Source organism: Engystomops pustulosus, chromosome 3 (genome assembly GCF_040894005.1).
Source record: "Engystomops pustulosus chromosome 3, aEngPut4.maternal, whole genome shotgun sequence".
Classification (NCBI taxonomy): domain Eukaryota; kingdom Metazoa; phylum Chordata; class Amphibia; order Anura; family Leptodactylidae; genus Engystomops; species Engystomops pustulosus.
Window position 1 is genome coordinate 130451271 of NC_092413.1, and position 24094 is coordinate 130475364.

At 39.7% G+C, this 24094-nt stretch overlaps 1 protein-coding gene across 1 annotated transcript in view; it reads right to left on the reverse strand.

Annotated features, from left to right (window-relative positions):
- Nucleotides 1-9844: 9844 nt before the first annotated feature.
- The window catches only part of LOC140122870 (CD109 antigen-like), a 30980-nt gene continuing 16730 nt past the window's right edge, over nucleotides 9845-24094 (reverse strand). Inside the window, exons 19-31 of the mRNA XM_072144115.1 lie at nucleotides 21468-21689; nucleotides 19939-20089; nucleotides 19387-19563; nucleotides 18908-18989; nucleotides 17876-18107; nucleotides 16311-16482; nucleotides 15991-16181; nucleotides 14382-14537; nucleotides 13884-13949; nucleotides 12265-12398; nucleotides 12011-12161; nucleotides 11681-11783; nucleotides 9845-10202 (exon numbers count right to left, since the gene is read on the reverse strand). Coding sequence (XP_072000216.1) covers nucleotides 10018-10202; nucleotides 11681-11783; nucleotides 12011-12161; nucleotides 12265-12398; nucleotides 13884-13949; nucleotides 14382-14537; nucleotides 15991-16181; nucleotides 16311-16482; nucleotides 17876-18107; nucleotides 18908-18989; nucleotides 19387-19563; nucleotides 19939-20089; nucleotides 21468-21689 — 2022 coding nt within the window. The 3' untranslated portion in view covers nucleotides 9845-10017. The remainder of the gene's footprint in view (nucleotides 10203-11680; nucleotides 11784-12010; nucleotides 12162-12264; nucleotides 12399-13883; nucleotides 13950-14381; nucleotides 14538-15990; nucleotides 16182-16310; nucleotides 16483-17875; nucleotides 18108-18907; nucleotides 18990-19386; nucleotides 19564-19938; nucleotides 20090-21467; nucleotides 21690-24094) is intronic.

Genomic DNA, 24094 nt, shown 5'->3' on the forward strand with positions numbered 1-24094 from the left:
TATTTAAGGCCAAAAGCTAAACTGATTTGTCAGTATAACATATGACCTATTCAGAACTTTAACTAGATATTACATAAATGCAGATAGTAAAGCTAAAGTGTCCTCTTATTCAATCAATTCAGACTCCATTACCTTTTTTTCCAACTATGTTGTTGTTTTGAAGGACTTTTCTTTCCTATAATGATAAAAAGACTAAAGAATGTTAGAAATATTTACTACTCTATTGAAAAGAAAAATGTAATTTTTGCCTTGACATTAGAATTCAGACCCTTTACTCAGTACTTAGTTGAAGCACCTTTAGCATTCATTATAGCCTCCACTATTCATGGATATGATGCAGTGTCAAATTATGCGATTCCTTTTGTCCACAAGAACATATTATTCTGGGGGTGAATCCTTGGAAATAGACCCTAGTGTCCTTCATTATGGATTGTGTTCAGTTGTTGTCCAGTATTTGGTTAGAGACTGGGCCCTCCGGAGGATTCTTTGGTTGCGCCAGTCTAACACTGTATCATAGTATCATAGTATATAAGGCTGGAAGGAGACGCAAGTCCATCAAGTCCAACCTTTAAGAATTAAATAAATGTTTTATCCCCATAACCCGTGATATTTTTTCTCTCCAGAAAATCATCCAGGCCTCTCTTGAACATGTACATAGAGTCCGCCATAACAACCTCCTGCGGCAGAGAGTTCCATAGTCTCACTGCTCTTACAGTAAAGAACCTTTGTCTATGGTTATGGTAGAATCGCCTCTCCTGTAGGCGTAGAGGATGCCCCCTTGTCCTGGTCACAGGCCTAGGTATAAAAAGATCTTTGGAGAGATCCTTGTACTGTCCGTTCAGGTATTTGTACATTGTAATGAGGTCTCCCCTCAGTCGTCTTTCACCAAGCGAATTACTTACCCAAATACACAGATTTTCTCCTATTCCCAGCAGTCTCATTTTATATACCAACCTTTTATGTGGCACGGTGTCAAATGAAAAGTCCAGATATACAACATCCACAGCGTCCCCCAGATCCAGTCTTGAACTTACCTCCTCGTAGAAACCAATCAGATTAGTCTGACAGGACCGATCTCTCATAAACCCATGCTGACGCTGGGTTATAAGGTTGTGCACAGTGAGATACTCCAGGATAGCATCTCTAATAAACCCCTCAAATATTTTCCCCACCACAGCAGTTAGACTCACGGGTCTGTAGTTTCCAGGATCACTATTTGATCCTTTTTTGTATATTGGTACCACATTTGCTATGCGCCATTCCTGTGGAACATAACCAGTCCTCAGTGAATCTTCAAATATTAAAAATAACGGTTTGTCTATCACGGTACATAATTCATGCAGAAACCGGGGGTGTATGCCATCTGGCCCAGGTGATTTATCTATCTTTGTGGTTGCGAGGCGGCGCCGTACCTCTTCCTGGGTTAAACTGTTGACATTATAAAAAGAATTAACATTATTCCTCATTGTGTCTTCCACCAGGGGATTTTCCTGGGTAAAGACAGTTGAGAAGGCGACATTCAGTATATTGGCCCTTTCCTCATCTCCTTCCACCATGACCCCCATGTTATTTCTAAGGGGACCCACACTCTCTGTTTTTAGTTTCTTATCATTTATATACTTGAAAAATAATTTGGGATTATTTTTGCTCTCCCTGGCAATATTTCTCTCAGTCTCTATTTTTGCGGCCTTTATCTGCTTTTTACAGGATTTATTTTTCTCTCTATAATCCTGTAATGCCTCATCGCTACCTTCACGTTTTAGCACCTTAAACGCTTTATCTTTCTCGCTTATTGCGTTCCTTACAAGATTAGTTAGCCACATAGGGTTTTTCTTGTTCCTTTTATGCTTTTTCCCATAATGTATGTGTTTCTCACAGGACTTTTTCAGAATATATGAGAAAAAGTCCCATTTTTGGGGGGGCTTTTGTCTTTGAGAACATTATCCCAGTCTATGCCTTTAAGGTCTTCCCTTAGTTGCTGAAAATTTGCCCTCCTGAAGTTTAGAGTGTTGGTTGCCCCTTCACTAACGCTCTTAGTAAAGCGTAATACAAAATCAATGATATTATGATCACTATTCCCCAGGTTCCCCCCAACCTGTAGTTTTGATACCCTATCAGGTCTGTTGGTAAGGATAAGGTCCAGCAGTGCCCCCCCTCTTGTTGGCTCCAGGACTAGTTGCGACAGGTAATTGTCTTTTGTTGTTGACAAGAACCTGCTGCCTTTGAAGGACCTGCAGGTTTCTGCCCCCCAGTCAATATCTGGGTAATTGAAGTCTCCCATGATAAGTACTTCACCTTGCTTTGAAGCCGCATCCATTTCACTTATCAGCATTTCCTCTGCTGCCTCCATTATATTTGGAGCCTTATAACAAACCCCTAGTAATATTTTATTATTCTTTTTCCCTCCTCTTATCTCCACCCATAGGGACTCCACATTTGCTTTACTGATGTCATCTCGCAGGACGGGCTTGAGGCAAGAATTCACATATAAACAAACCCCTCCACCTTTTTTATTTATACGATCCTTTCTAAAAAGACTATAACCATCTATAGTAAGAGCCCAGTCATAGCTACTGTCCAGCCATGTCTCGCTGATACCCACTATATCATATTTCCGCTCCAACATCAAGAGTTCCAGTTCCTCCATTTTGTTTGTGAGGCTTCTGGCATTTGTGTACATATACTTTATATGGTTTTACCTGTCCGTATTCCTTTTGTCCTTATTCCCCAATCTCATTCCAGCCCCCTGGGATAACGCCACAAGGATTTTTTGTTTTCCCTCTCTGCAGATTCTCTCAAGCTCTTTCACATGGGATGATGATTGTCTCTAAAAGGACTCAGGACTTGGGGATGAAAGACAGGACAGGGAGCCCTAAATCTGAGCCCTCCAAACAGTCCCTGCCTATTTACCGGTCCTGCCTATTTATATGTATGTATGTATGTATGTATTTATATATGTATGTCAGAAAGCCTCAGGTTCAGTTGTCTGCACTGCATTAGAGCTCTGTCAATCACAGCAGGTTAACTATTACAGGACCAGAGCAGAGCTACAATGAGACTGGGTATGGTGCAAGTAGTCTAAACACAGCCAGCAGCATAAAGTACAGTTCACACTATCAAGCAAAAACACAAAGATAAATTCAACACATCCTAAGTCCCATTCTGCAGATGGTGGAAGACACTGGCATGGATGTTACACTGTCATTTTCAGTTCTTTCCACATATGTTCAATTGGTTTTCAGTTAGGGCCAATCCATGGTTGTCCTTAAAGGGGTATTCCCATGGAGACAATTTTTCTATATGTACTTAGGATAGTAAAATAACACAATGGAACACATTTACTTACCTGTTGCCTGCGCGATCCCCGATCTGGAATGTCCGCCGGAATGCCCATCTGCCGCGATTCATGAAGATCGTGTGCCCAATTTCCTGCATGTGTTGCTTCCCCGATCGGGTCCGCTGGAGTTCACCTTCTTCTTCCTGGTGCATGTAAGGGCTTGTCTTGCAACACAAATTGAATTGTTAAATTCCGTCTGTTGTCCGAATCCGTCGGATCGTCCGACGGCCCGCCCCCGATTTGTGTCGCGTGAAAGCCGGCGCAATTGCGGTACAAAACAAATGCGTGTGACACAATCCCCAGCGCAATTCCCGAAAAAGTCCGGAAACCTGACGATAATGCGGCTGTGGGACCCTTAGTAAATAAGCCTCATTTTCCAATTCACTGTTATTAACAAAAATAAATCCAACCTGTCTCTATGAGTCCTGCTGTACACAATTTCAATTGCCACTAGACATGACCCTGTAACTTCTGTCCGCCATCTTGGATTTCTGTGTGATGCGGTGCTGCTGAGATCTCTGCTCTGAGCCTGTTGCCCCACCCCCCTGCAGTAAAGCACGGAGCTCACATACACTCACTGATTCAAACATCCGCCTCAGGAAAGTACAAGGTACAATCATAAAAATTGGGTTATCAGCATGAAAATCTCAACATAGGATAATTGCATCAGCCAGTGATGCAACAACAGAGAAATAGTTGCCCCACAGGAGGCACTCCTTCCCCAAAGCGGAGAACACAGAATCACTCATCCATTCACACCTCACACCTACAGAGCTAGCCCTCCTCCTCTGGGCTGGGCTGTTACCCACACATCGCAGATCGAAGAGTAATGATCCGGAGTGCCTCTAGCTGTATAAGTGAGTTTATACATCGGAAGCTCCACGTTAATCAGCGAGATCCATTTGCCCAACGTGGGAAGCTTAGGAGGCAACCAATTCAGCAAAATAACCTTCCTGCCATAGAACATTTGCAATCTAAATAAAGCCCTCTCAAATTTAGCCTGAAGAATGTCCCCCACCAGGCCCATAAGACACACCCGAGGGGAGCAGACACCTGGAAGACCCAAAAGCTTGTTGATTTAGGAATAAATGTCCATCCAATAATCCTGATAGGATCACCTTTGGTTCTGGCAATGGCCTCCATGGGACTATGCTCAATCTTTAGCTCCTTCCAAACTGGACCCCCATTGCATGGTGCAATTGCAAGTATCTTTCGAAGGCAGTAGGAGCTAGATTAAACTCTTTACTAAGGAATGCAAAGGTCTTGAGAATACCATTCTGGTACAACTGAACCAGGTATTTAATTACCCTACTGATTCACTTCCTGCCAGCAATGGTGAAGAAAGAGAAGCTGCAAGATACAAACTCCAGGCAGATAAGTTATCTGGGGGAAGTGGGAGGCAGACACATATCTTTGAGATGTAGCAGAGCTCAAAGTGTAACAGTGTAAAAGTCTGTCAGCCTCTGCCTGTCATGACACTGTGTAATAGGCATCTCATGCATCTCATCTTCTCTGATCTGTCTCATCTCTCTTTCTATGTTTTTGGATCCAGCAACAAATAGATAAGTGCATATACATTTTCATTTCCTGATATTCATTGTGTGATTTTTATTGCAACCAAGTAGAGCTGAAGGTATTTTACTTGCATAATCTGTATATTGTGTGGGGGGTATAGGGAGGCATTCACCTTGCTTATCTAGACAGTATAGTTACAGGTGCTGCCTAATTAATAGTGGGGCGTGGCTATCTAATTAGCAGCCTTTATATACTTCTGTGGTCAGTTTGTTTGGTGGTTTGCAGCCAGATCTTGTTGCAGTGAGCTCTGCAGAGTTTTGTGGCAGATAACCTTTAAAAAAGCATCAGGAAAGCGAGTGTATGAGCTTGGCGGCGAGTGTGCATTGATCTGAAGTGTGTGCAGGGTCTTAAGTGTGACTTACGTTTAAGGGACTTAAGTTTGAGGGACTTTAGCAGGTAACTGCTGTGTTTTGTGTTACTTCGACTGTAAATTCTTCTTTCTGTGCATATTTCTATTGTAATTCCCATTAGAATAATGGACTCCATAAGTGGCATTGCTACACGGTGTACATCCTGTGCCATGTATGCTTTCCTTGAACAGCCGTTCGAGGGGGAATACTGCTGTGTGGGGTGTGTGAAAATTGCTCACCTGGAAGCCCAGATTCTGGATCTAAATGAGCAAGTTTCAAGGCTGCGGGCAATTGATAATATGGAACGAAGTTTGCTGCTCCTGGAGCACAAACTCTCTGAGGAAGATGGGTGTGGGGAGGGAAGTAGAGTGTAGAGTGAGGAGCCAGCTAGTTGGGTAACATGTAGAAGGCGCGGTAGAGGGAAGAGTTGTAGGGAGTCTAGTCCTGATCTGGTACACCCCAATAAGTTTGCCAGGCTGGCGGATGAGGGGGGTATCAGCTCTGGGGTAGCAATGCTGCAGAAAGACGTGGCCGCTAGCAACCAGGGGAATGTCTGCTCCGGTAAGAAGGGTAATGGGAGCACAGGCAAGGTCAGACAGGTGCTGGTAGTGGGAGATTCGATTATTAGGGGAACACACAGGGCAATCTGTCACAAAGACCGTGCTTACCGAACAGTGTGTTGTTTGCCGGGTGCTCGGGTTCGGCATGTTGCGGATCGGGTTGACGGATTACTGGGAGGGGCTGGTGAGGAACCAGCGGTCATGGTCCACATTGGCACTAATGACAAAGTAACAGGTAGATGGAAGGTCCTTAAAAATGATTTCAGAGATTTAGGCCATAAGCTCAGGGCAAGGACCTCAAAGGTAATTTTCTCCGAAATACTGCCTGTACCACGTGCCACACCAGAAAGGCAGCGGGAGATCAAGGAGGTAAATAAGTGGCTCAAAAGTTGGTGTAGGAAGGAGGGTTTTGGGTTCATGGAGAACTGGACTGACTTTTCTGTCGGCTACAGGCTCTACAGTAGGGATGGGCTGCACCTCAATGGGGAGGGGGCCGCTGTTTTAGGGGAAAAAATGGCTAGAAGGTTGGAGGAGTGTTTAAACTAGAGACCTGGGGGGAGGACAACTACACTTGTGCAGGGCAAATAGACAGTGTACATAGAGAGCTGGGAAGAGTCATAGTTCCTGGGGGAGGAAGGGGGGCTGGAATGAGATTGGGGAATAAGGACAATAGGAATACGGACAGGGAAAACCATATAAAGTGTGTGTACACAAATGCCAGAAGCCTCACAAACAAAATGGAGGAACTGGAACTCTTGATGTTGGAGCGGAAATATGATATAGTGGGTATCAGCGAGACATGGCTGGACAGTAGCTATGACTGGGCTGTTACTATAGATGGTTATAGTCTTTTTAGAAAGGATCGTATAAATAAAAAAGGTGGAGGGGTTTGTTTATATGTGAATTCTTGCCTCAAGCCCGTCCTGCGAGATGACATCAGTAAAGCAAATGTGGAGTCCCTATGGGTGGAGATAAGGAGAGGGAAAAAGAATAATAAAATATTACTAGGGGTTTGTTATAAGGCTCCAAATATAATGGAGGCAGCAGAGGAAATGCTGATAAGTGAAATGGATGCGGCTTCAAAGCAAGATGAAGTACTTATCATGGGAGACTTCAATTACCCAGATATTGACTGGGGGGCAGAAACCTGCAGGTCCTTCAAAGGCAGCAGGTTCTTGTCAACAACAAAAGACAATTACCTGTCGCAACTAGTCCTGGAGCCAACAAGAGGGGGGGCACTGCTGGACCTTATCCTAACCAACAGACCTGATAGGGTATCAAAACTACAGGTTGGGGGGAACCTGGGGAATAGTGATCATAATATCATTGATTTTGTATTACGCTTTACTAAGAGCGTTAGTGAAGGGGCAACCAACACTCTAAACTTCAGGAGGGCAAATTTTCAGCAACTAAGGGAAGACCTTAAAGGCATAGACTGGGATAATGTTCTCAAAGACAAAAGCCCCCCCCCCCCCCCCCAAAATGGGACTTTTTCTCATATATTCTGAAAAAGTCCTGTGAGAAACACATACCTTATGGGAAAAAGCATAAGAGGAACAAGAAAAAGCCAATGTGGCTAACTAGTCTTGTAAGGAAAGCAATAAGCGAGAAAGATAAAGCGTTTAAGGTGCTAAAACGTGAAGGTAGCGATGAGGCATTACAGGATTATAGAGAGAAAAATAAATCCTGTAAAAAGCAGATAAAGGCCGCAAAACTAGAGACTGAGAGAAATATTGCCAGGGAGAGCAAAAATAATCCCAAATTATTTTTCAAGTATATAAATGATAAGAAACTAAAAACAGAGAGTGTGGCTCCCCTGAGAAATAACATGGGGGTCATGGTGGAAGGAGATGAGGAAAGGGCCAATCTACTGAATGTCGCCTTCTCAACTGTCTTTACCCAGGAAAATCCCCTGGTGGAAGACACAATGAGGAATAATGTTAATTCTTTTTATAATGTCAACAGTTTAACCCAGGAAGAGGTACGGCGCCGCCTTGCAACCACTAAGATAGATAAATCACCTGGGCCAGATGGCATACACCCCCGGGTTCTGCATGAATTATGTACGGTGATAGTTTGAAGATTCACTGAGGACTGGTTATGTTCCACAGGAATGGCGCATAGCAAATGTGGTACCAATATACAAAAAAGGATCAAATAGCGATCCTGGAAACTACAGACCCGTGAGTCTAACTGCTGTGGTGGGGAAAATATTTGAGGGGTTTATTAGAGATGCTATCCTGGAGTATCTCACTGTGCACAACCTTATAACCCAGTGTCAGCATGGGTTTATGAGAGATCGGTCCTGTCAGACTAATCTGATTGGTTTCTACGAGGAGGTAAGTTCCAGACTGGATCTGGGGGACGCTGTGGATGTTGTATATCTGGACTTTTCAAAGGCATTTGACACCGTGCCACATAAAAGGTTGGTATATAAAATGAGACTGCTGGGAGTAGGAGAAAATCTGTGTATTTGGGTAAGTAATTGGCTTAGTGATAGAAAACAGAGGGTGGTCATTAATGGCACATTCTCAGATTGGGTTGATGTTACCAGTGGAGTGCCACAGGGGTCAGTATTGGGGCCACTTCTTTTTAATATTTTTATTAATGACCTTGTAGTGGGTTTACACAGTCAAGTTTCAATATTTGCAGATGATACTAAGCTGTGTAAAGTAATAAATACTGAGGTTGATAGTTTAGCATTACAGAGGGATCTGTGGAAGCTTGAGGAGTGGGCAGAGAAATGGTTGATGAGGTTTAATGTAGATAAATGTAAAGTTATGCACTTGGGCCATGGTAACAAAAAGTATAATTATGTTCTAAATGGTCAATTACTTAGTAAAACTGAAGCTGAAAAGGACTTGGGGGTATTGGTGGATGGTAAACTTAATTTTAGTGACCAGAGCCAGGCGGCTGCTGCTAAAGCAAATAAAATAATGGGATGTATCAAGAGAGGAATAGATTCTCATGATAAAGACATAGTTTTGCCCTTATACAAATCCCTGGTCAGACCACACATGGAATATTGTGTACAGTTTTGGGCACCAGTGTATAAAAAGGATATAGTAGAGCTGGAACGGGTGCAGAGGAGAGCAGCCAGGATTATTAGGGGAATGGGGGAACTAGAATACACTGACAGATTAAAAAATTTGGGATTATTCAGTTTAGAAAAAAGACGACTGAGGGGAGACCTCATTACAATGTACAAATACCTGAACGGACAGTACAAGGATCTCTCCAAAGATCTCTTTATACCTAGGCCTGTGACCAGGACAAGGGGGCATCCTCTACGGCTAGAGGAGAGGCGATTTTACCATCAACATAGACAAAGGTTCTTTACTGTAAGAGCAGTGAGACTATGGAACGCTCTGCCGCAGGAGGTTGTAATGGCGGACTCTATGTACATGTTCAAGAGAGGCCTGGATGACTTTCTGGAGAGAAAAAATATCACGGGTTATGGGGATAAAACATTTATTTAATTCTTAATGGTTGGACTTGATGGACTTGCGTCTCCTTCCAGCCTTATATACTATGATAGATACCAGTACAATGTTCAGAAGACAGATGAAAGTGCATATAAACCTGTACCTTCGTAATCTAACTACATTGTCACGCTATAGAACTAGATCGATCATAATGTGTCTGTTTAGAGAGTATCCAAGAAAAAAGTAGAGTATGACTCTAGAGCACTCATTGCTAAAACTTCTTCTTTTATTTCATATCCATTAAAAAAGAGAAATCACATTGCACATCCCGGAGGCTGGGTTCCACCCTCGGTGTTTATATACCTGTGTATGTGTCCCTTGTATCATACTTCTGTAGGGTGGACCCTGTTTAGTTCAGTGTATGGAAAGGCAAGGGGGACTACCAATTATTAGGTGGAAGGTGTCACTACCTCAGATAAGACATACACATTTCCATACAGAATATTAACATGTAATTCAGATTATGCAAATAGATTAGAAGAATACATATGTTTGTGAAGTTATGTTTATTTACAGAGTGAAAATCCAAAAGCCTACTAGTAAAAATATGCAAAACGTTAAAAAAAACCTATTTATAACACACTGTACAATATATATATATACAAATATACAAAACAATTATATCCTAAATTGACCCTGCTAACAAAAGATGACCTGAACAGTGAAATGTGATACTTTACAACAAATTTACCAGACATTAAAACAATCATTTACACAAAGTAGCAAATAACAATTATGCAGAACCAAAAGAGACTGGATGTTGGTACATTAGACTTGCTGCTCTGGGTTGACGCTACAATGTTTGATATACACTCATTGCAGTGGAAGCCGCAGTATTCACAAGTAGATATTCGTTGCATGGTCATAGAATTATATGTTCGGATAGTGGACATATCTGTAAGAAAGAAGGAAAACAGTAAACTATTGCAAGAATAATATAAAGAAAACTTTCTATAGTACTTCCAATGGCTCCAACTTTTTCCATCCTCCATTTATTCCATCATAGTTGGAATTTTCAATTTGTAACCCCCACCATTCACAAGCAATGTCATTATTTTCAGATCTCTACTGCCCATGACCATTCCGCCTAACTAGTGTATTGGGTGTTTAGACTATACAAATAAAGGCTCTTTACTGTCAGATAATGATATTGGTAATGATATTGAATACTTGTGAATGGTGTTGGGCCATTGGGCCTGGAGGAGGTGAGAACAATTAATGTTACCGCTCACACCTAAGTCATTTCATCACTCCTGGTTTAGTTCACAATAATGAACTGCAAATAAACTGATGCAATCACTGAGATGTGAACTGGCCCACACATGTGTCATAATGTATTATAGATCTGAATCTCTACATCACATCTGCAAAACATTTCCTCTACTTAAATGGATCCTGCCTTATATTCAGAAGAGTATGCATTTTATGCAAGTTTCACATTTTATTAATATAAACTAGCAATTGCAAGATCCATATAATTCTCCTTCACAGAACCTTTAGTATGTGGATCAATGAGGATATAAAAATGACTATTATCTCCACCTACAACAAGCCTAAAGAGGACTTGTCACATAGAATATGCAGTGTAATTGAGGGATAGTTTATTATAGAGCAGCCGAAACAGTACACATTGATCTACAGTTTTGCAGATAAAGATTTGTTATAATTTGTACCATAATTTTTTCTTGAAGTTGGCCTACTTAATAATTGCAGTGTATCTCAAATTTTTTCCCTTTGTGATACATGTGATGAGTTTAGTTTTTAGTCTCATTTTTGACTTTTTGTGGTGTGCAACTGTCCCAAATGTAGCTCTCAAAAGTAAGTCTGTGGGGATGGGGGGCATGTACATCCTAGGGGCACTTACACATAAATCCAGGCATTGTGACTGTGATAATATTCTTATATTTGTTATCCATAACCTCTTTCCTTTAAAAATCATCTTTTAAAATTATGCTAATTAACCCGAGGGGCTCTGTTGACTTTTCCAGAGCCCCTAAGGGATGTCTTTTCACTCATTGTTAAAATGAGCAGAACCTAGAGCCCCTTAGGCATTAGTATAATTGTAAAAGTTTATTTTAGAAGGAAGGAGGCTTTGGATAACAAATATAAGATAAGCCTACCTCCCTGGTTTATCATGCATGATGTTGATGGTAGTTTGTCTAGTTTATATCTGTGTGTCATAATCATTGCATGTTCTTCTAGATATAGAGCACTACTTACAGGTCTCGTCACACTGGCTAATGATGGAGAACCCTGGTAAATACACGTTCAAACCTCAACTACAAATACATTTATATTGTATATCTTTATATATTTACAGTTCTACACTGTATTTTACCCTTTTATTTGGTCTAAGGCATCTGTGGTACTAACCTGGATTGTAGTAATCAGAAATCCTGACAACAGCATTTTGAGTATGTGCCACCTTTGCATAACGAACCATTGGAATAGAGAAGCAAAGTTCCTCTTTGGTCACCTATTTAAAAAAAAGTAAATAGGAGGTTGTGTTTGCATGGTGCAAAAAGCACAAAATTACATTCCATTCCATTATAATGGAAAAAGTGGTGTACATTATATTTCACTGGTACACGTAGTAGGCACATACTGTATTTTAGCCTGCCCACATGCTATGTTAACCACAGCTCTGTAATCATACAATTTCTAGCACAAATAGACATTGTAACATAATATTGTTCAACTCACCGAATCAAAGTAAAGATACACTTTTCCTTCCTTTGGCTCAACCAGTTTTAGATATTGAATGCTGATAATTCCTTCAGGCATCATAGTGAACCCACTGAGGTACCCAACATCTAACAATGCCATGCCGCTCTCGTTTCCTTTACCCTGGAATCTGGTAACAAATGCACAATGGTATTATGAAATAAGCATATTCATCAATAAAGGAATAAATCATAAACTTATAGACATGGGAGTTGAGCTGTCATCTTACTTACCGCATACATATATTCACAGAGAATCTATCAATGCAATTTTCCTCTTCCTTTACTGTCACATCTAAGCGGAAAGCTTCAGGCAGAGTGTTCTGTCTGCGCCTTGATGAGGACTTACGATTGTACATTAAATTAAGCTATAAAATATAAATATATAAAATATTACTAATAATTAGCATTGTAATTATATTATACTGTAAGTCAAGTTGTGTATATGTGCAGAACAGCCAATGAATCTATCGGTTCAATTCTACTCTACTCAATCCATTGATCGTATTTGTTATTGGATCTTTTTGGGCTTTAAAAATGTGCAACATCAGACCAGGAAACTCTTTGCCTCTCATTGGATATAAAATACTATAACTACTATAACTGGACTTTGTGCCCACTTGAAAAACTATATACTCAGTGTCTGGTGTATATATGAAAAGCTCCAGAAATGTTATACTATTTGTAAGTTATACTCTCCTTTGTTTTACATCTGTTAGGGATTCTTTGATCTCTGTTCAGTGTGTGTGTGTGTGTGTGGGGGGGGGGGTAGGGGGGGGGAAGCCAGCTGAAGGGGGCACAGGCAGGTGAGTATTGATTTTTTTTTTAATTTTCATTTTGTTGTGCTGCATCTATACTTCTGGGGGCATTATATATTGCTTGGGCACATGTGGGGGCAACTTTATACTGCTGGGGCATGTGTGGGGGCTACAATATACTGCTGGTGACATAGGGGGCACTATATAGTGCTGGAGTACCTGTGGTGGCCACTATATACTGCTGGGGCACGTGTGCGGGCTACTATATACTGCTGAGCATGTTGGGGGCTACCTGTATACTGCTCGGGCACATGTGGGGGCTACCTGTAAACTGCTGGGGCACGTGTGTGGCCTACCTGTATACTGCTGGGGCATGTGTGGGGGCACCTGTATACTGCTAGGCCATGTTTGGGGGCTACCTGTATACTGCTGGGCATGTGCTGAAAGCCTGGGGCTACATACTGTGTACTGCTGGGAATGTGCGGTGGCTACCTGTATAATGCTAGGACACATGTGTGGGCCACTATAACATTTGCATCATGTAACATTTGCAACTTTCTAACCTGCAGGTCTAATGCTACATAAGCAGAATCTCCTGTACCAAAACCAATTTCAATACTAGAGTCTCTATATTGGCAAAGAGACCTTTGTGTCCCCTAGGGTCAAGCTGCAGGCTGTTATCTCTACACCCATTATGCCAATACCGAGTGACCACCAGTGTGCCTTCACTATTATTGTCAGTTATTGAGCCACCACATAAAACAGTATAGAGTACAGAACAGTGTAAACTTTAAGGCAGATGAAAAATGTGTAAAACTAATAGAAATAAACATTAAACATGTGTGGAATGGTATTTAGAAACACTATGGTCACTGCTTTTATTTTCTATTATGCATTTAAAAAACTGCTAGTGTGTGGTTGTTTTTTTAAGGCAGGAGCATTCTGAATACTTGGCAATAGACCCCTACAAAATGTGTGAGTCAGATTTCTAAATTGGACCAGCTCCACTTTACAAAATGTTCTCATTGTGACATTTTAGAAATGATTCGTTTTTACTCTGAAAACTTCTGAAAACAGAAAGTTCTTGGTCTTTACCTGAAGAATAGCCAATCCTCTTCCAGCTGCAATAGCATTGACTAGTAAGGGCTTGGAAACCTGCATCTAATAAAACAATAGTATCATACATCATGTAATTCTTTTCATTATATTTATTATGTAAAATGATATTTTCTAACTCAAGAATTGGAGAAAATAGAATGAGATGCTTCTGTGAGATGCTTTGGAGACTTGTGCACCTTCCCTTGGCTTCTGTTCTGCTAAATATGCTGGGCAGGCTATATGTATACCCTAATTGAATATGATCCAAACCTATTTGCCAACTCTCCTAGAATGTCATGGGAGCTCAAAAAAAGGGGAGACCTCTTGAGTTCCTGAAAGATTGGGACAACAGAAAGCCTCGCAAACTCATTTAGCCAAAGCCACTAGGTTAAATCCTATGTCTATGTAGCATGTACCAGTCACATCAGCCTCCCACTCACTGAACTATGGAGGTTGATAAGTAGATGATCAAATCTGTTTGAAAAGTATATTTACCTGTTGACTCTGTAAGACTAAATGGTTTTCACTGTTAATATGAAAAGTTCTCGCTTCATGTGAATCTTCACCAGTAACAGCCAAAGTAAGAGATGTTTCATATGATGGAGCCAAGAGTAAAAATTTGGACAGGGCTTGAAGAGCCATTATTGTATCCTGATAAAACAATAAAACACACATTATGTTAATTATTAAATACGTATACAGTCATTAATATATATATATATATATATATATATATATATATATATAGATATATATATAACATAAAAGATCCATTGTTCAAAGCAGCAACTATGCAATACAGAAGCACATTATAATCATATTTATGAATATAACCTCCATGAAGCAGTGCTGAAAGCCAGCAAACATCTGCTAACACCTCTCACAACGGGTACATGAAAAAGTAGAGATGAGCATATTCAAACCAACGCTAACCGGATGCTGAATATATATTCATTAAAGGGGTTGTGCTTTTTTTGCTGGAAGGGCCTCCCATCCATATATTAAGCTGAGTACAGGGTGTATTTACTACAATTTGGCAATTAGTGTAATTTAATAGCACCACTACAGGAAACATTTGTTATACAGTAATATGTAAACCATAGACTGGTGGTTTAATAGATGTAGATGCAACGTTGTACCTGCCATCCCTTCTGTTTATTATATGAGTTCTGAAAGGTGGGTACCTTAAATACTAAGAATTCCCTGACAATATTTAAAGAAAATTTACCATCAGGATTATAAACCAAGTACACTTACATGCTGGTCTGTGCCCGCTCTGTTAGAATCCACATTTCTTTTAGCTTTTAATGCCTTTGTTTTTACGAAAAAGGCATTAAAAATGATGCAAATGATCCTCAGGGGCTCCACAATCCATAGCAGTTAATGAAGTCTGGAGCCCCTGAGGCTCATTTGTTTTGTTTTTAAAGCATATTTTCTTAAACACTAAGGGCATAAGAAGTTAAATAAAGAGCGGATCCTGATAATGGGGTCATTGACCAACATGTAAGTGTACTTGGTTTATAATCCAAGATCCTGATGGTAGATTTCCTTTAAGCATTGGTCTTCTAAACTCCCTTTGAAGAAGAAAATACCTTTGAGAAGGCACTTCTCCACTCTCACCCCTTCTCATCACTACTACTGACATTTAAGAGCATACTCTATCTTCGGCCGTAAGAATGGCCATGCAGCATTATTTTCTATGGAGAGGGGAGCGCTAATCCCTCTCCAGCATGCTTGACGTGTGCCAGGCAGGGATATACGTTTGCGTGAATACACCCTTATACTGTACATTAGACATTATTCTGTTCCCATTATTCTACATGCAATGCCTATGCCTGCAATGCTTATTCATGTTGTGCCATTTGACAGGCTGTGCCCTATATTAGGTCTTCTAAATCTTTTATATTTTTTATTAAGAAAATTAAATATTTTTAACCATTATTTGAAATATTGGTGTTATCCCTCTCTAATATTTTGTTGTGGTGGTTGACTGGCTCCTGTGAAAGGATCCAGAAATTTAGGTTCAAACAGCCACGCCTCTATATAATATGTTGGTATGTTCCAATATAATATGTAATTCATAATGAGTGTGGACAAATATTACCTGGGTGGATAAATATCCTCCAAGATGATTCCTTTGCTGGCTCAGCCATTTCATAACAGGAATACCATCCAGAACTCTGCCCTGTTGGAAATGGGAAAGCAGGGCATATGCTGCTGTTTCAATGTCTGTTGTTCTTGGCTGCCAATAATAGTTTGACGTCTCGGATTGTGAACACCAAAATGTTTTCCCTTCTGATGAAATAAAATGTTATCATATTTAGAAATACACCCAAATCAGAGTTATCTGTTCTAAATGTATATATTTTAATCTATTCAATTAATTTTGAAGTTTTTCTTTAATTTAAACATAAAAATACTAACCTGTTGTGCTTCCTCTGGAATTGAGGAGAGTCAGAGCATCATGAGCTTTAGAGCTATTGGCCAATGACAGGGCATATGCCACTAAGGATAAAGCATAATTACTGGCAATTCCTTCATCAAACTTCTTTTCAAGATATTGCAAGGCTTTTTCAACTCTAGGTGCATACAAGTTCTGGAATTAAAAAGTGTCAGCATTGTCATACAAATTAAGGAATAACCAAAAATATACAGTCCACTTGACACAACATCTTTCGATACACTGCATTAACAAACCATATATAATAATGTTCTGCTCTATTCATTGTAAGCTCTCGAGAGCAGGGCTCTCGTTTCCATTGCTTCAAATGACTATTCATATGATGTCTATAACGGGAGTCCTGGTTCTGAAATAATGGGAGTATCCTCGGTGATAAAGTGAAGCTGAGAGATGTGTGGGGGCAACAGAATCTGACACAGATTCTGACACATCCCGACCATTAACAAGGGCCTTTGACAACAATTCTAATTATACCTATATCATCTTTAGCTTATCCTGAATTGGGTGGGTACTTCCTGGTTGTGACATCAGTTAAGGGCACTGAGCCCAACCAAAGCAGCTTTCCTCACCTCCAAAAATGCTGAGTTCTTCTCTCTCGCATTAGAAGTTCTAGCACACAGATTGTTACACCCATGCACTGTTACACAGATAGACAATCTAATACAGCCTTATCGCTACTAAACATACTAGCTGCTATGATTGATGCGTAAGCCAGTCAGCAGATTCTATCACTCTCCCCTCATACCAGAGCAGTGGGGGATTGGGAGTTTATACAATGGAGGGGACATGGCACACAGAAGTAAATAGCCTTCATCCTATGTATCTGATTGCTGGGCTGATTGAGCCCACTTCTCTTCACAAACGCAACTAAAGCCTCTTCAAAACCTATAGAGAATTTGGTGATATGTAGGAAAAGCATAATATATTCTTTATTAAACTGAGTGGCTGCATGGGGAGGAGGTACACTGTGTATGGGATCATAAAGCAGAGTGTAGACAGAGCAGAAATGATGGAGCTGCTTCCTGTAATTACCATTATCTCAGTGCATAGCCCCCTCGCCCTCAGTACACAGACTGCATCTCCTATTCCCTCCTATTTTACTCTATGGATACTTCTTAGAAACCAAAATGCTAAGCTTGTGGGAGAGGGCTGAGATTGGATGATAGCAGAGGATTAACAATAAGGCAATGAATATTGGTAAAAAAGTTAGTTTTCAGCTATTGCAGTCATAGTAAAAAAGACTTCATAAACTTTACAGAAGCACTTTAAGTTCATTAATTCCTTCATGCTTTGCACCATACATGTATGATGCAGAGGCTGTATGAAGATGGCTCACGGGATAAACCAGTTGCTCATTGTAATAAATAAATGCCATATACTGCACTACAGTAGTAATGCAGTATATGGTAGGAATGATAAGAACACCTAGGGCTACCGTAGAGGGTCTGAAAAATAGTAAAAATAAAAAAGCTTGAAAAAAAGTTAAAAAAATAATAAAAATCTTACTATACATGATCACGATACTTACTCTGTAGTAATCATCTTCTAAAAGAGAAGCCAGTATATAAGCAGTGAGGGTTATGGAACCATTTTGCCCTCCCTGGAGCTCAGTATGGATAACACGTCCCGGCTCAGAGAATATACCAGTGTTTAGGTCTTGATACTGTACCAACCATTCTACCGTTTCATGTAAGACATCTGGATTTATATATATAAATGTGCGAGCTTGGAGAAAGCATCTGAAAACAAAGGCTGACAACCTAAGGGAGAAATGAATATGGCTTAAAATTAAAAACTACATTACAACATATTTTATGTATTTTTATTCCCCTATATTGTTTTAGAGTAAGTGGGTGGAAACCTAATTTTTGTGGCTTGGTCCAGGTACTAATTTTTCCATCTCAATAGACATCTCTGTAATATGACAACTCCTTTTGCCTTGCTAGCAAAAAAAGAAATCAGACATTTCAGAATAAAATACAATCAGGGAGATAGTATGCATGGAAAAGCCAAGAATGTCGGGAAAAAAAAAGTATGTATTATATGTACCGGTATTAATTTCTTATATTTACTTCCTCCTTTAATTGATTTTGGCAAAGTTTGTAGGAAAGTAACCAACCACATAAAGTAAACTTCTAGAGTTGCAGGTCTTCTCATCTACTACCTGATACATCTGGCAGATTTAAAGGTAACCCATTTCACAAAACAGGTATGAAGCATGTAGCCGCTCCTGCATAGAAACTTTGCAGGATTGGTTTGGGGGTTCCTACTGTGGCAGTACTGTCTGATATTCTGGTAAGAGACCATAAAATCTCAAACCCTGTACAGGTATGAAATAACAACAATCCATTAATAACAAGGCAGGTAAGATATGGCTCATAAGAAATCTGCCATAAATAATATCTAATATCTTAATTTTAAAATGTACTCTTTGGCAATACTCCTTATGTTGCCCATTTTTAAGACATCAGTATACATCATCATACAGAATAAAAACAAAATAAAGTCAAAATTGTGTCTAAGTTTAGCTAGTGTGTTAGAAACTAAAGTTTTTGCATACCAGGTACTTCCAGAGGAATCAGAGTTTCCAAATGCACTAAAAGATCCATCATATCTCCTATAGGTAAGCTCCTTTAGGTATCCTGAAGATAAAATATACATTAACATTATTGATGTCTATAGCATAATGCAGACACCTTCATACAAAGGGGAAGATTTTCCTATTTCTACCAGAATTCTGGCTGAATACAAACTGCCATACATGTTGCATGCCATATTTGTACAAAATCTACCTTTGTGTGCTGAAAGTTGTACTGTGATAAATGTTGTGCATGTAAGTCTGTGTAGTCTAAGCAGACACTACTACTTATACAGCATTGGCATATTTTGCCACCATAATGCATTTATCCATGTGAATAATCAATAACTGAAAGCATGAATATCTTCTGAATTTCTGAATTCATACATATGTTTTAATATATTGTGCTTCAGTATGTTTTTTGCTTTTGCCTTTACGTATACATGATGCAAAAAAATTACCTTGTTCCATTAAGTGTATGGCCTTTTCTCTTATTTCACTGTTTATCTTATTAGTTGCTATTAGATACTGCAAAATATAGATGTTTGGTGCAAAGTTTATCATGTTTTGCTCTCCACATCCATGTGGCATCTCAATAAGTGACTCCAGACCATTTATCGAAGGCGCAAGAAAATCTCCTGTCAAACATAAATAATGCGTATATAGGTGACATATATAAAGAATAAGCCCAGATTTTTTAAATATTAGACTAAAATATTTATTATATTAAAAACTTCTTTAATTTGTTATTTATAATAAAGATGTATGTTAAAGGAAATGAAGAGGGGTCCCATAAGGTGTCTCTTCCCAAATAGACCAGTACTATAAATAAACTGAAACAAGATTTTTGCACTTTCATCCTTTAAATCAGGATACATTGAAAATTATCTGCAGAAAGATAACCAAGGATTCTTATAAACATAACAATAGTTATGGAGTACAGAATCAGCTAAACTATGGAGATATGAAACATCATGAGGAAGTAAAAATGTATTACAAAAACAGCTTCTCACCAATAACTGTGATAAATGCTTCTTCACTACCAGGCACCACATCTTTGGGGAAAGTAAATGAAATGTTCCTGGATATGGTTTTAGATGTATTAGTGTTACCATTTAGCTCAAATAGAGCAGTCTGTGAATAAAAGTACTTGACCCCTTCTGCCTGTAGGAGAGAAAAGTGTACAGTGAATGCTTTGTGCAGTACGATAGAGTCAAAAGTAATGTAAAGCATCACTGCAATAATTTTATTTTCTTTCTTTACATTTATTTGAGTGCCATTTATTGCGCCATGTAGACAGACATTTAAGGGAATAATGAATCTGGAAATTAATTCTTGTAAAGAGATATGCAATCTGCAATATTTTATAATAATTACATTTTTGTAGAGAGCAAAGGTGTTAATCTCATGTTGGGCTGGAGAATGAATTGGAAGGCAGGGCTGAGACAAAAAGTGGGACTCAACAATCCTTAAAGGACACCTGTCATCAGGTCTGTGTCACTTGTCCTGTCACTGCTACCTGTTGGAGCAGCTCACATGGATCCCATCCCAGCCTTTATCTAGTTATTTCATACATTAATCATTATAAAATCATCTTTTCTGTATTATGTAAATGAGGCTGGTCACATGGTCAGAGCAGTGATGTCACCACTGTTACCCCTCCCCTCTCCTCCCCCTGCTCATGTCTGTGTGTAATGTATAGTAAAGCATTGCTGGTGTGTGTGCTGCATCTGCTGACATGCTGCATCCTTCTCAATACACAGACATCAGCTACACAAGCACCTGACATGTTCTGCCTGGAGCCGTTGTATCTCTCCTATACACACACAGGCTGCAGGGGCCACCAGCACCAGGAAGCACATGATTATACAGCCTCACATCATTATACAGACTGTCAGTCATGCACTGGGGGTGTGGCTGTACCTCCCACTCATGAATAAGCTGGACAGCTTGAATATGCGAATGACCCATTGGACATTTCACAGGTCATTTGCATACAGCTTTAGGACCTCATTGCTTAGGTTTACAGGCATGTAGAGGGACAATGAAGGGATAGAGGCAATGCTCTCTAATGGCAGTTTATGAAAATCTATTTAGGGGGGTTATTTTGCATGACAGGTTCTATTTAAAGACAGCTACTCCAGACAATTGTCTTACAGTGTGTCAGTGGGGAGGATGAGGAACATAGCTCAACTCTTAAGTCACACTAAGAATATTTCTCTTTGGTGAACATCAGCTATCAGCAAAAAAATTCCATCAGTTCCATCTCTGCAGGTACAGTTCTGAGTCCTCTCCATCCCCTATAGATTGGAAATTATGTCATTGAAACCAATGTTTCCATGACCACACAGCAAATCACTGCCCTTAGCAGCTATGTTTGCATGGAAGGTAGATGATGACTGTGGCCAGTTATTGGATCAATTGATTTTTATAATTGTCTTCCTTTTATAAGTACAACCCTTTGAAATCGTAAATTGCTTAGTTTTTAGGTTGTTCTTTTTAGTTTAACAGCTTATAAAGATTTATAGTACACATCACTTACCTTCACCAGTACTGTTTTAGTTAAAACACTGGAAGCCACATTAGATGATGCTTTCACAGTCACTGGGATGTTGCCCAGTTTCTTTGGTCTTATAGGGAATAAGATTCTTGCTCCTCCCTGACTGGAAACAGTTACACTATGTTGGTTTGCCACAGTATCCGTATTTATGCTTCTTGGTACAATTATTTCATATGAGTCATGACGTTCCAAAGAAACCAAAACCTGCAATCAATATAAAATAAATGCACTGAAAAGTTCTCGCTCTGCTTCTGAATGATTTTGTGCCAGTCACTAAAAGCCATATTTGGGAATTAATAATCCATCACAGATATAATTCTGTCACATTAAAAAGGGATGGAACATCCATATGATCTTTTATTATTCTATAATCCTTAAAGGGAACTTTTCACATAACTTATCCAGCCTAGGCTGGGCCAAATTAGCATCAATTTATATGGTGATTTTCACTAAGCATTCACTAAGTCAAGTTATAAGCAGATATATGAGGCAAGGAGTCCCTATCTGCTGACCAAACAGCAGTGCTGACATTGTAACAGTGCTGTACAGTTCTAACACTCTGCTCAGAATCCTTGCATCATACATCACAATGATGCAAGGAGTTCAGTCCACTGCACTGCACTCAGTCAGTGAAATCTGACTAGCACACAGGTCCATTTCCACAGACTAAGCATTTTTGTGCAGGTAGCCTTAGACTGGGATATGCAAAATAGCCATGACTAGTTATGAGGGGGCAGCTTCATCTAGTCATGCAGTCAGCATGCTGAATATTCCCTTCTAAGACATGAGTTACATGTCACTTACTATCATCAGTCTAAAGCCCGTCTGAATTTGAATCGAAAATACACATGATTTAGCGTGATGACGACATGACTGGATGAAGCTGATCCAAGCTCCTGTGACTAGTAAATTAGCATTATCTGATCTAAGGTTTTTAAGTTTATAATTTGACTATTCAGCAAAAGAAAAAAGGATCATTTCTTGACCTACTGCAAATGCTGCAGCCCATTTTTCTAAAAAAATACAGGTTCCCTTTAATTTAAAAACACATATTGGGGCATATGTATCAATGTATAAACAACACTTTCTAAGCTTATCTTGCCCCAGAAAGAATGGCATACGTCACATTAGACAGATTTATGAGCAAAGCCACATCTACTAGACACTTTTCCAAAATGTCCACTTGAAAGGTTGTAGCATCAAATTAAGAGAGTGGTAGACAGATTTGTCAATGAAAAAGCATAAATCTGTCATACGAACTAAGTAAACTAAGAGGAGGTACAAAGTAAGGCTACTAGCATCAGACACAGTGCTAAACCTGGCACAGCATACGGCTATTTTCACACGAATGTGTGCCCACCGTACCGTAGCATGGCGGACACACGTCAGCACCCGGGAGAAGAGGTGCCCCTCCCTATAGCGATATATGGCCCACAGCGCCGTATTCCGGGGAAAGATTGGACATATCCTATCTTTCTCCCAGCTACGGAACAGTATGGTGCCGCATATGTGCAGGACCGTACCACTCCCGTGCGGCGCCGTGCTCCCCTTGCCGTCTATGGGGGAAGTATATACAGCATATATATGTCGGCCGTATAGACGCCACCCATACAGGCGTGTGAATGTAGCCTAAGACTATCCTGAAACTTTTGATAAATATACCCTATTGTGTAAGTTTATGATTACATAAATTATGGCATCATTTTACATGTTCAAGAATGTTTGATCAAAGAGCCAACGTTACTAAAATCAGATTTTGGGATCCAAATTCAACGCTGGCAATGTATGTGTACTATATTCACATATATTAAATACATACATTAAATGACTATATTTAGATTTAATTAGTCAAAAGTCATACAATAGCGGAAGACTAAGGGGGTCATCTATCTTTAGTTTTCTTCCTTTTTTCTGTGTTTTTTGAGACTTTTTTTGACACATTGCAATTTTGCACCTTTTTGGGGACTTTTTAAAATGTGCGCTGAAGTCCACTAGACATTAGTTTATTGTCAGCAAGAGACATGTATCCAGATGTATTCCAGATGTGCTAAATGTCGCAAATGACATTTTTATTTTCAAATTGTCTAAAATTTGCAACATTTTTTGGCGCAAAAAAGGAAACTATGCTTAATGAAAGCTTAGAAAATGGAAAGCAATTACTTGAGACATTTGTACAACATTTTTATAACAAATGTCTCAAAAAGAGATCTAAAAAAAAACATTTAACACAAGGAAAAAGTGAGATTGATAAATTACCAAAGTATCAGAAGGAAAAGGCAAAACAACCAGAGATAAGATAAATGACCCCCTAAACCAGTGATGGCGCACCTTTTAGCGGCCGAGTGTCCAAAAAGACGCCCAAAACCCCCTTATTTATCACGAGGTGCCAACAACAAATTAAAGGAGTAAGTTACTGCACCCTGTTCTTCAACAATCGTATTGGCCTCCTGAGGACAGCAACACAGTAGAAAGATGGAAAATTTGCATCATTTTAGCTTTCCCAGTGTCCAGTGTCTGTAGACCTGTAGGGGCCAGCAGGCAGTCCTCCAAAGAGAATACGGCCCTGTCTATTCATTCTCCCTCTTCCTACAGTCCCAAGTAGCGAAGTA